Source organism: Mobula hypostoma, chromosome 20, assembly GCF_963921235.1.
Source record: "Mobula hypostoma chromosome 20, sMobHyp1.1, whole genome shotgun sequence".
NCBI classification, from domain to species: domain Eukaryota; kingdom Metazoa; phylum Chordata; class Chondrichthyes; order Myliobatiformes; family Myliobatidae; genus Mobula; species Mobula hypostoma.
In genome coordinates, this window is record NC_086116.1 from 781,691 (window position 1) to 794,385 (window position 12,695).

At 41.2% G+C, this 12,695-nt stretch overlaps 1 protein-coding gene across 3 annotated transcripts in view; it reads left to right on the plus strand.

Annotated features, from left to right (window-relative positions):
• washc4 (WASH complex subunit 4) overlaps positions 1 to 12,695 on the plus strand; it is a 112,111-nt gene that overhangs the window by 56,827 nt on the left and 42,589 nt on the right. For all 3 annotated transcript variants that reach the window (XM_063072231.1, XM_063072232.1, XM_063072230.1), the window contains exons 20-25: positions 3,683 to 3,799; positions 4,760 to 4,928; positions 5,019 to 5,173; positions 6,647 to 6,721; positions 6,809 to 6,913; positions 11,749 to 11,883. In XM_063072231.1, the coding sequence (XP_062928301.1) occupies positions 3,683 to 3,799; positions 4,760 to 4,928; positions 5,019 to 5,173; positions 6,647 to 6,721; positions 6,809 to 6,913; positions 11,749 to 11,883 (756 nt within the window). The remainder of the gene's footprint in view (positions 1 to 3,682; positions 3,800 to 4,759; positions 4,929 to 5,018; positions 5,174 to 6,646; positions 6,722 to 6,808; positions 6,914 to 11,748; positions 11,884 to 12,695) is intronic.

The window sequence follows — 12,695 nt, forward strand, 5'->3', positions numbered from 1 at the left end:
TGAAGCAAGTTTAATTGTTTTATAAGAAAATAAATTTGATAATCAATAAACATTATCATATCAGTTTCTGTAATGAACCACTTTATGGTATTGTACTTAAATAGAATGCAGAACCATTTATCTATTTACTTAGAGATGCAGTGCACAATAGGTCCTTACGGCCTTTGAGGCACTCCGCCAGCTACCCACTGATTTAATCTTAGCCTAATCACAGGACAATTTACGATGATCTACTAACCAATATGCCTTTGGAGTGTGGGAGGAAACCGGAGCCACCTGGAGGAAACCCATACGTTCATGGGAAGGATGTCCTCTCCTTGCAGTTGACACAAGAAACTTTGAACTCTGGCACCCTGAGCTGTAATAATATTGTACAAATCACTACACCATCGTAGCCCCCTTTCTTTATCTTTGGGATGTATGTATCCTGCACCTTCAGAATGAAACCATTACTGTTCTGCTGTCATTCCTGCTAGTGTTCCCTTTCAGTCGACTTTGCCCAGCTCTTCTCTCATGCCTTTGCTCCATTTATTTCACTGTAATTCTGATGCATCTGGCTTCATCTTCTCCCTCTCAAACTGCAGGGTGAATTCTATCATATGATCACTGTCTCCTAAGGGTTCCTTTACATTAAGCTCCCTAATGAAATATGGTTCATTACACTACACCCAATCCAGGATTGCCTTTCCCTTACTGGATTCAAGCACAGGTTGCTCTAAAAAACCATCCTTTGGGATCCAGCACTGTCGATCTGTCTCTCTACCAGAGGCCTTTAGGTTCACACCCAGGGAATAACTGTCAAACACAGTTTACTTGAAAGTACATGCTCTTTATTAGCAAGCTTGCTTTGCCAGTTGGCAACACTGAGTCTCGGCTCACTGAGCTTGAGAAAATCTGCAACCAAGTGAGCCCAGAATACTGCATGGAGCTGCTGTTATACATTGTTATCACATACAGATAAAGGTAGATCGAGAAGCTTTCCCATGTAAAAAAGACTTCTTAGTTCATACATTATTCTCACAGAACGACTTGTCAAGCTGCCAATAAGTCAGTTAGGTTCTAGCCCTTTTAATTCTGCATATAATTCCTTAATTCTACCTGCATCTTGAAATCCTTCATGACTATTGTAACGTTGCCCTTTTTACATGCCTTTTCTATTTCCCGTTGTAATTTATATCCCACATCATGGCTACTGTTCAGCAGCCTGTGTACAAGGGTCTTTTTATCCTTGCAGTTTCTTAATTTACTAACTGGGGTGGCATGGTAACATAGTGGTTAGCACAACGCTTTATAGTACCAGCAACCTGGATTTAATTCCTGTCGTTGCCTGTAAGGAGTTTGTACGTTCTCTCCGTGACCACGTGGGCTTCCTCTGGGTGCTCCGGTTTCCTCCCACATTCCTAAGATGTGCCCATTGGTTGGTTAATTGGTCATTGTAAATTGTCCTGTGACTAGGCTAGGGTTAAATCAGGGAATTGCTGGGTGGCACTTCTCGAAGGGCTTAAGCTGTGCTGTATGTCAATAAGTTAACTCTACCCACAAGGATCCACCAACACCTCATCCTTTCTCACCTCTTTCTAAGGATTTTTTGTATGAACAGAGCCACTCCACCCCCTCTGCCTACCTGCCTGTCCTTTCGATACAATATGTATCATTAGATGTGAAGTTCTCAACTATGATCCTCTGCCCTATCATTCCCGTTCCCTTCCCTTTACCAAATTTGTTTAAAACCTCCCGAACAGTTATAGCAAACGCGCCTGCAAGGAAAATTGTCCCCCTTGGGTTCAGGTGTAACCCAAGCTTTTTGTACAGGTCATTGCCTTCCCCAGAAGAGATCTCAATGATCTAGAAATCTGAAACCTTGTCCTCTGCCTTTCATTCATTTGTACTATCATCCTATTCCTGCTATGACTAACACATGGTACTGAGAGTGATAGAGATTACTACCTTAGAGGCCCTGCTGTTCAGCACCTTCCCCAACTCCCTATGCTCATTGCACAGTACGTTTTTCCCCTTGCTACCTATGACACTGATCCTAATGTGTACCCTCTCTTGGGAATATTCTGCAGCCACTCTGAAACTTCCTTCAACCTCACACCTGGGAGGCAACCTGGCACCTGTTTCACGGCCACAGAATCTCCTGTCCAGCCCCGTAACTGCCAAGACTCCTGTCACTATCACTCTTGAGCCTCAGAGCCGACCACAGTGCCACTGGCCTGGCTGCTACTGCTGTGCTCTGATACATAGGCCATTCGCCAGCCCAGCAGTATCCAAAGGGGTACACTTGTTGAGGGGAATGGCCACAGAGGAACCCTGCACTGACTGCTTCTTGTGGTCACTCATCTACTGCCTGAAGCCTGCGCGCTGAGCATGACCACCTCAGTTAAAGTCTCATCTATCATGAGGCTTCCAGCCTCCCAGAGGGTCCTGAGTTCATCCAGCTCCAGCTCAGTCAGGAGCTGAAGCTGAGTGCACTTCCTACAGATGTACATACCTCAGGAGGAGCATTCCACTGCATTAACTACCATCCTGCCATACAGTTAACTTTGACTCTTAACTTCTTAAACTTAAGTTTTACAATCAACTAAATGATTCCAAATGACTCAGCACCCTGAGTCTCTGCCTGTTCTCACCGAAGCCTTTTGAGCCAAAGCCTGACCACTAACATTGGCCCACTCTGCTTACATGTCACTTCTTTTTATTGGCCCTAGCTAAGTTACTAATAACCCAAGCAATCTCTCACTCGACCGACAAGTCCTGACAAGCACTACTCGCTTTTTACACCTGGCGGGTAAAATAGACAAGGAACTGCCTCCAACTCACTCTGTGAATTCCCGCTCAGCAGATGTTCCCCAACAGGCCCTTATCACTTTTGTAAACCTGGCACATGAAGTCAGTAAGAAACTGTTTCCAATTTACTCTACAATCTCCCATTTGGCAGATGAGTCCAGACAGATCGTGGTTGCTTTTTAAACTGGTAAATAAAGTCCACAAGGAACTCCCTCCAACTCACTCTGCCTAGTTTGGAGACTTTACATTAACTCAATACTTTATAGCTCCTGAATATTAAACCCATATATTTTAACATAGTTATGCTGAAATATTCTTTTTGAAGTAAAGTAGTTTCTCCTGTCCTGCATTAGCCTTAAACTCAGAAAGGCAGCTGATAAGTAGTCAAGAGCCTAATTTAATGTATAGGAAGTGGAGAATGTCTGGCCTTGTTTCCGGGTGTGTAAAATCTTGAATGCACACAGTCTTTTCTCCAGGATTTGGGAATCAAGAACTAGAGGACTTAGGTTTATGGTGTAAAAGGAACCTGAGGAGTAACGTTTTCACTCAGAGGAAGATCTGTGTGTGAAGTGAGCTGCTGGAGGAAGTGGCTGGGGCACATACATTAACAATTTTTGAAGATACTTGGATTGGAATGGTTTAGAGCGATATGGGTCAAAGATGGGCAAATAGGTCTAGCTCAGATGCAAATCCTGGTCAGCATGGACTGGTCGTGGCTTGAATCTTGTTCAAGGTGGAATAAAGAACAAAGTAATGATTTAATTTTGAATAGAGTGAATTATTTATCATAATTCTCATGTAATTTGTAACATTATTTGTTTCAGGTAACTGAAAGTTATTCCCTATGAAATGTCCGTATTTATTTTGTCTTCTGTGATATTTCTCTTAACAGTACATGTTCAGTGCTTTGCGAGATTGTGTCCCACCCATGATGTATGCCAGACATCTGGAATCCACACACATGTTGCTGGAGTGTTTTGATAAAGAAATCATGGATGTGCTGAATGAGGTAATGCAAAAATTGCGAATGCTATTTTAATTGTTATGAGGATAGATTTTGACTGACCTTGTTCTAACTCAGAACTTGAGACACTACCTCAGTTTTAGTCCTGAAACTTGGAAATTGAAAAGCTTGCCAAGTTTTTCTAAACAACAAGGCTTTAAAACTGACATGACTAAAATGGGTTGTATGCTCAAAGCAACTCTTCTGGAGCTCCATGTCTGGGTACAAATCGTAAGGTAGAAATGTGCAGATGGTAAAATATTAATGTACCTTTTGATTGTATTATGTAGGTGCTTGTTATTAATGTATAGAACTAGCATGCTGCTTGTTTCTTGTGGATAGACAAGAGGGACTTTGCATTGAAAGTGCCTTGCTTTCATTCTGGTTTGTGGATTTTGAGGTGACTGACAAGACCACTGTGGGATCCTTCATGCTCCAATGTCAATGACTTGTGAACTCCTTCTGTTTATGAAGGCTTCTGTGCCCTCAGTACATGATCTCAAGGTTCTCATTCCAAATCTTTTTCCACTTTGGATCTGAGGTTTCAAGGATTTACTTGGGATATTGCATTGCAAGGAACTTACCTGGTAATCTCCACCCATGATGGTGTTGCAATTGGCATTTTCTTTTTCGGGGGAGGGTATCTACTGCTGAACATGCATCGAAGACCTATGTCTCCATTTCCACCCAGTTCCGTGCAGAGTTTGGTAATGTGGAGCCTCTGGGCTTGAGCCACGTCTGTCATTGCAATGAAATTCTTGAGGTTTTTTGAGGGTGGTTGCTGGAGGTAATTCCTGGTTCTGCGATGTTTTATAATTTGGATGACAGGAGTAAATTTATGTTTCTTGATGTTTTTCTGATTAAAAATTATTCACAAAAGTTTCAAAGATTAAAATTTCTATTTGTAAACTAATGATGTTTTTTTTCTTATTGCAAATCTTCCCTGAATCACTCATTTTCTAACAGCACCTTTTGGATAAGCTGTGTAAGGAGATTGAAAAAGACTTGAGACTCTCTGTGCACACTCATTTAAAATTAGATGATCGAAATCCATACAGAGTTGGCATCAAGGATTTGACAGATTTCTTTTCAATCAAACCAATACGTTTCTTGAACCGATTCATTGATGTCAAAGGTTTGGTCCTTTTTGCATTATGCTTTATTGAGTACTGTTTTTTTTATGTGTACAGTTTATCAATACAATTATTTCACCAATGTTTAACAGCATATGTGACTCACTATCTGGACAAGACCTTTTATAACCTGACCACAGTGGCTCTCCATGACTGGGCCACCTATAGTGAAATGAGAAACTTAGCAACACAGCGTTACAGTCTCTCGATGACTGAAGCACACCTTCCAAGCCAGACCTTGGAACAGGTAAGTGCTGAGGGGTTCTTTTTTAAGTGTGGTGTATACCATTATTATTTTGCAATGATAAGTGGGAAATCCATAGCTGGAGTCTGGTGTAGAATGAAACTGATTTAGAGATGTGGTGCGGAATAGGCCCTTCCAGCTCCTTAAGCTGCACCACCCAGCATCGCCCAACAACCCCAAGTTGACCCTAACCTAATCTGCGGACAGTTTACAATGACTAACTAACCTACCCAGTATGTACTTGGACTATGGGCCGAAACTGGAGGACCCGGAGAAAACACACGCATTCCACAGAGACAGAGACTCCTTAAAGAGGACACCAGGACTGAACTCCAAATTCCAATGGCCCAAGCTGTAATAGCGTCGTGCTAACCACTATGCTACCATGGTGCCCAAGATCATCTTGATTTGAAGATTTTCTTGAGATCATCGTTTAAATTGCTAACTAGAGTTTCTACAACAGTTGAACAACTTATCTAGGACTGGGTAGCTCATTCTCAGAATACATGCAAATCAATGTAACCCTAATAAACAGTATTTCTTTAGACTTCTAAGGCTTTGCAGTTTTTTTTATCCTAAACATCCAGGAGAGATGATTATTGTATGATCAATATTTGGATGGTTAATTGTTCTATTCAGTATCAGAGAATGTATACAGTATACAGCCTGAAATTCTTACTCTTGACAGGCATCCATGAAGCAGGAAAAAACCCGATGAATGACAGAAAAACTTAGAACCCCAAGCCCCCTCCCCTCCCCCCATGCACAAGCAGCAGCAAAAGCATCAACACTCACCAAGCAAACAACAGCAAGCCCCAAAGGGAGACCATGATCTGCAGTCCAACAAAAACTGTGGTTCACCCAACAATTCGACATGCTACACTCTCCCTTTCACGAACAAGGGACAGAGAGGTGTTGCCCTTTCCACAGTGTGAGGGAGACCAACGGGTCGCTGTTTCAATGCTAAAGTCTAAGCCAATGCTTATTTGAGCTCACTTGACTCGAGGACCAGCAGAATCTTCTTACAGAGAGAGAGCGATCGCCCGAGTGCAGAGGCCTCCAACAGCTGCTCTCAACTATCCTGATGCAACATTACAGTTGGCAACACCGGCAGTAATCAAGTGGTCCACAGAGGCTACCCGAGCCCCCATCCCAAAGGTGCACATCTTCAGGCTTCTCCTGGAAATATTGAAAGCAGCTGGTCGACAAGCTGCGGGAGCGGGAACATGGAGAACTGTAGTTTTAGTGCAGCTGTAGATCATGGACTTGGAAAGGATAAAAGAGACATGACTAAAGATGGATTTCTAAAGTAAGGGTTATGGGAATTGGTCTGTAACTTTCAAATTCACAATGAACAGGCCTGAGGAGTTGTGGTGTCCGATTCTTCCTATTTCTTACATTTTTACTTATAGGGGCAAAGTTGGCACAAGTGAATTGTTAACGCTCTTTACTGATGTAATGTCAAATTGCTTGCAGGGATTAGATGTTCTGGAGATCATGCGAAATATCCACATATTTGTTTCAAAGTATCTGTACAATCTCAACAACCAGGTACCATTTATTTTTAGAACGTGTTGTGACATTTAATTTTCTTGAACTACTTCTGAGTTTGAAACTTGATTTCATTACATTTTACAGATCTTCATTGAGCGTACAAGCCACAATAAACATCTGAATACAATCAACATTAGGCATGTTGCAAACTCAATCCGTACACATGGAACAGGCATCATGAACACCACTGTAAGTTTGATTTAGCAGAAATGTTGGATACCTTTGTGTTTTCCCCTATTCCTCCTTCACCTTTCCTGCCTATCACCTCCCTGCTTCCCCTCCCCACCCCTTTATCTTTCCCCTTACTGGGTTTTCACCTGGAACCTACCAGCCTTCTCCTTCCCACCCTCCCCCCACCTTCCTTATAGGGCCTCTGCCCCTTCCCTCTTCAGTCCTGACTAAGGGTTCTGGCCTGAAACGTTGACTGATCATTTCCACGGATGCTGCCCGACCCGCTGAGTTCCTCCAGCGTGTTGTGAGTGTTGCTTTGACCCCAGCATCTGCACAGTATTTTGTGTTTTGGATACCTTTAGCTGGCTGATTGCGAGGAATTGCAAGATCCTGATCTAACACATGCATCAAATATGAAGAAATTCCAGATACTTAACATCAGAAATAAGAAAGGAACTTCGGAAAGAAATATATGGGCCTGGCACCATCTGTGAGGGAGAAACTTAATGTTTCGGGTTGATAATCTTCCATTGGTAACCTGGTTTTAAATCTGTGTGGAGATGGGGAATGAGGTGGAAATTTCAAAATGACTGTTTGGCCGAACCAGTAAGTGGTGTTTTTACTCCATGTGAGTAAATAGCCCCATATTAACTCTGTTTTCATGTACTGTCCACTCATTCGACGACTACTGCAGGGACTGTTTACTTAAGATGATACCAAGGATACTGCTTGCCACTTGTTGAGCATTTCCTCACCTCAGCAATATTTCATTCGTCTCTCAAGGATTGAATTCTATTTCAGTATTTTCTGCACATGCGGAGCTCACTGTTTGAGCAAGAGCTCCCAACTCTTACTCAGATAAGGGGTGGTCAGAATGGTTTCACATGTGCTGCAGGCAACTTGTGTGCAGTTCACGTGCATGAATAACCTCATTGTCCTGGGTGCTACCCATCCTGTGGACCTTCATGGTTTTCCTGTAATTTGCACCACATTTTGTAGCCTGTTTTGAGGAGGTGGCTAATAAATGGCTGGAAAGTCTGAATACTGAGAGTTCAAGAAACTGTATCCTTTAAATATTTAAGTTGACATTTCCATTGAATTGGTGGTGCTGTTCTCAGCTCCATGGCCTCCCATTCCTTCTCATAAATGTCCATTTCAAGAGTGGCTAGCAATCACGATTTCCTTACAGCTATGTTCAAAGTAAATTTATTATCAAAGTGCATATATGTAACCATATACTAACAGGAGATTCATTTTTGTGGGCATTCACAGTAAATACAAAGAAACACAATAGAATCAATGAAAAAACACACCCAATAAAATTGGACAAACAGCCAATGTGTAAAAGACAACAAACTGTAAATACAAAAAAGAAAAACAAACAAAACAATAAATAAACAAGCAATAAATATCAAGAACATGATTTGAAGAGTCCTTAAAGTGAGTCCATGGGTGGTGGGATCAGTTCAGTGCTAGGGTAAGTGAAGTTAAACCCCTCTGGTTCAAGAGCTTGATGGTTGGATAATAACTGTTCCTGAACCTAGTGGTGTGGGTCCTGGGGTTCCTGTATGACCTCCCCCATAGCAGTGAGAACAGAGCATAGCCTGGATGATGGGAGTCTTTGACGATGGATGCTGCTTTCCTGCTTCACCCTGCTGTTTACAAGAACTCCATTTCATTCTCCTAGTTTCTCTGTATCTGATTCTATCCTTACAAATGCATCCTATGTAATTTCTGTTACCATGTATTTGCTATTACCACAGGTGATAGTGCCTCACTATTTCAGCTCTGACCGAGCATGAAGACAGGATTTCTTTTCATCACTTTCTCTAACAAATTTGAACTTCTTAAAATTCCAATTTCTGCCAGCTTCAACCCAACTCAGTAATACTATGCAGAAATAGGCTCTTCGACCCAACCAGTCCTTGTCAACTGAGATGCCCATCTAACTTAATCCAGCTTGCCTGTGTTTGGCTTTTATCTCTGACTTATTTCCCCTCTTTTACCCATCAGTAGTCTGAGCAAACTATTCTCTCCTGCATGCTCTGCTTGTTTCTTGCACAACTGTCAGTACAATTTGCTGTTCCCACAGCACCTGTTGTGACTTCAGAAGATCCCACACTTGCCCCCTTTTATTTCCTCTTCTCCCTTGCCACTCGGAAGTGAAGCAGTGAGTTACTTGTATCTCCAGTTTAGTAGGTTGTATTTGTTACTCATTGTATGCAGGAGAAACAAGCCCAGATCAATTGAGCACTTTGGGTAGGATCAGTTCCTTGCAGACTTTTGCTTGTGTTCTCACACTATACAACAAGTTTCTCTGATCCCATTCTGTCTATGCATCCCCTAAAGAAAACACAAGGCAACTTGCAATGGACCTTCCAGTTCACTGAGCCAAAGAGCTTCAAAGAAATACCACTTGTCGCCAAGTTTATCTCAGACACTGCGTTTGCTCTAATAGATTCTGATCTATCTAATTTGTATCTACAAGTTTTAGTTCTGCTTGTTGGTTTTTGCTTTGCCAATTTGAGTGATTGTCTGGATACTATTTGAATGTTGTGAGTCTCTGCCCTCACTGCCCTCCGAGGTAGTGCATTCCATATTTCAGCTGACCTTCAAATGAAAATCCTTTTTTTGTGTTCCCTATTGACCTCTTGCTTGTCATCTTAGCCCTTTAACCTGTGGTCTTAGATGGCCCTGTTACTTCCTGTAGTGTGGGCACAGTATCCAACTGTGGATCAACCATAGTTTCATAAAGTGGTAGCATAACCTTCCTGCTCATGGATTCTGTGCCCCACCTAATGAAAGGAAGTATCCCATGTGCTGCCTTTACCCCCTTACCTGCTTGGACTTGTACACAAGAGTCCCTGGAACCCCCTCTTTCACTCTGTTAGTCCTAACAAAGTGCATCATCTCAAACTAATCAGGATTACGTTCCATTTCTCAATGTACTGTCCAGATTGCCAGTGATCAGCATCCTAACAGCTACGCTATCAGCTCTCATGCCACCTTACTAATCTTACCTCTGTCAATGTATATAATAAGCAATACTGATGGTCCACTGGTCATGGGCTTCCAACCCTCTACTAATCACCAAGCCAATTTTGGATTTAATTTGCAACCAAAGGTTCTAAATGATTAAACCAGTGGGATTATTAAATGTGGCATCTTTTCGAAGGTCACACTGAAGCCCATGTAGACCATACCAGACTATATAAACCTGAACAAATCCTATCCTGCCCTTTGCTGCTGACATTAAATTTTCATGACTATAAAGATGTGGCTGTCTCTGCTGCATGTCTAGTCATCTGATACCTAGCCTATGGCCAGTGAAGGTTTAACTACCTCTGCATGAGCTCCAGTAATCTCCTTCATTGCTTCTTGTAGCAGGTTGACATCTCATCAGGCCTTGGGGATTTGTCATCCATTTCAGCCCTCTTATTGACAGTCAATTTGTGTGTAATTCATTTTATCTATTTCTTGTGAATACTGCTTATCTGACGTTTTGTATCTTTGAAGCTGCTGCAAGTGTTTTTTTTAATTGTACCTGTGCGTACATGAACTTGTGCATCTGACAATGAAGTTGACTTTGACCCATAGAATTATGGAGTAACACAGCACGAAAATGTGCCCCTTGGCCAAATAAGACTGAAATGATATTTGGGTATGCTCTTTTGCACCGATACTAATCTAACCCAGCCAGCCAATGTGTCTTTTTGAAAACATTTTGTTTGCATTTCACTGTCTCCCAAGTTGTCACCTTCTTGGAGAATGAGGGACCTCTGTCACTGTTAGACCACAAGATATAGGAAAAGATTTAGGCCAATCAACCCATCGAGTCTGCTGCACCATTCCAACATGGTTGATTTATTATCCCTCTCAACCCCATTCTCCTGGTTTCTCCCCATAATCTTTTACACCTTTACTAATCAAGAACCTGTCAATCTCTGCTTTAAATATACTGTACCCAATGACTGGCCTCCATTTGCCCTTTACCAGAAGGAATGTAGCAGTGCAAGGGCAATTAGAGATGGCTCATAAATGCTGGCCTTGATATTGGGCCCCCAATCCTAAAAAAATAATCTTAGAAAGTTTCAGTATCTATTGATTATGTTCAGCAATGACTTAAGAACATGTCTGTGTGTGTAAGTGTAAATCTTTGTCCTCAATAGCTAACCCTGTATACCTTGGCCTGTGGAAACAGTTTCCCTTGCATCAACGTCAAAGTAAAATTATTATCAGCTTACCTGTATGTCACCATATACCATGTTGAGATACATTTTCTTGTGGGCATTAACAGGAAAATAAAGAAATACAATAGAATTTATGAAAAACTATACACTGACAAACAACTAATGTGCAAATACAAGTAAGTAAATAAACAAACAGGAGTTGGAGAGTCCGTGAAAGTGGCTGTGCAATTACTTCAAAGCTCCTTAAGAATCTGTTTCAGTGTCAAAATCGTAATAAAAGCAAAGTGTTTGGATGAGTTTACAGGCCAAGCAAGATGTGAAAAGAGAATGTTCTGAGTTGAAGAACATTCTCTTTACCCTATTTCTCTCCCATTGTATCTGGAACTTTAACACCAACTTGCTTAATCTTTCCCAGTCCAAACAAAGGGTCTTCAACCATTAACTATTTCTCCTCCCACGGATGCAGCCTGACCAGCTTAATGTTTCTGACATTATTCCTCTTTATTTCAGATTTCCATCATCTGAAAATATTTAATGTTTTTCACTTCTCCAATATATTCAATTTGTTGGTCTGTGGATCTGAACAGCACCTTTCTGTCGCTTGATTTTTTACAGTTTTCAGTGGTGGTTACTTCAACTCCCATGTTTAAATTTTACCTCCAGGTCAATTTCACCTACCAGTTTCTGCGGAAGAAATTTTATATCTTCAGTCAGTTCATGTACGATGAACACATCAAGTCTCGTCTAATCAAAGACATTCGATTCTTTAAAGAGACCAAGGACGAAAATGATCAGAAGGTATCAGTGGAATTTCAGTACTATTGTGATCTAATTGGCTGTTTGAACACAGGTACAATGATGAGACTATGTTCCAAGATAGACTCTGTCTCTAGTCCAAGTTCAGGCTGTTAACGAGCCATAGATCTCATTGCCCAAGATATGGAACTCTGGTTCACACACAAGACAGAAACCCCACAAAACCTGATGTCTGGCAATATGCTACCCGCAGTACGTTGGAACTGAGGGGAGTAGACTGCATTCCCGACGCAAGCTTCTACTCCTCATACTGGTACTTCCTGTAACTCAGAATCAGAATCGGATTTATTATTACCGGAATGTGTTGTGAAATTTGTTAACTTAGCAGCAGCAGTTCAATGCAATACATAATATAGAAGAAAAAAAACATAATAAATAAATAAATTACTGTATACATATATTGACTAGATTAAAAATCGTACAAAAACCAGAAATAATATACAAACCCCATTTCCAGAAAAGTTGGGATATTTTCCAAAATGCAATAAAAACAAAAATCTGTGATATGTTAATTCACGTGAACCTTTATTTAACTGACAAAAGTACAAAGAAAAGATTTTCAATAGTTTTACTGACCAACTTAATTGTATTTTGTAAACATACACAAATTTAGAATTGATGGCTGCAACACACTCAACAAAAGTTGGGACAGAGTTAAAATAAGATTGAAAAGTGCACAGAATATTCAAGTAACACCGGTTTGGAAGACTCCACAATAAGCAGGCTAATTGGTAGCAGGTGAAGTATCATGACTGGGTACAAAAGTAGTGTCCATCAAAGGCTCAGTCTTTGCA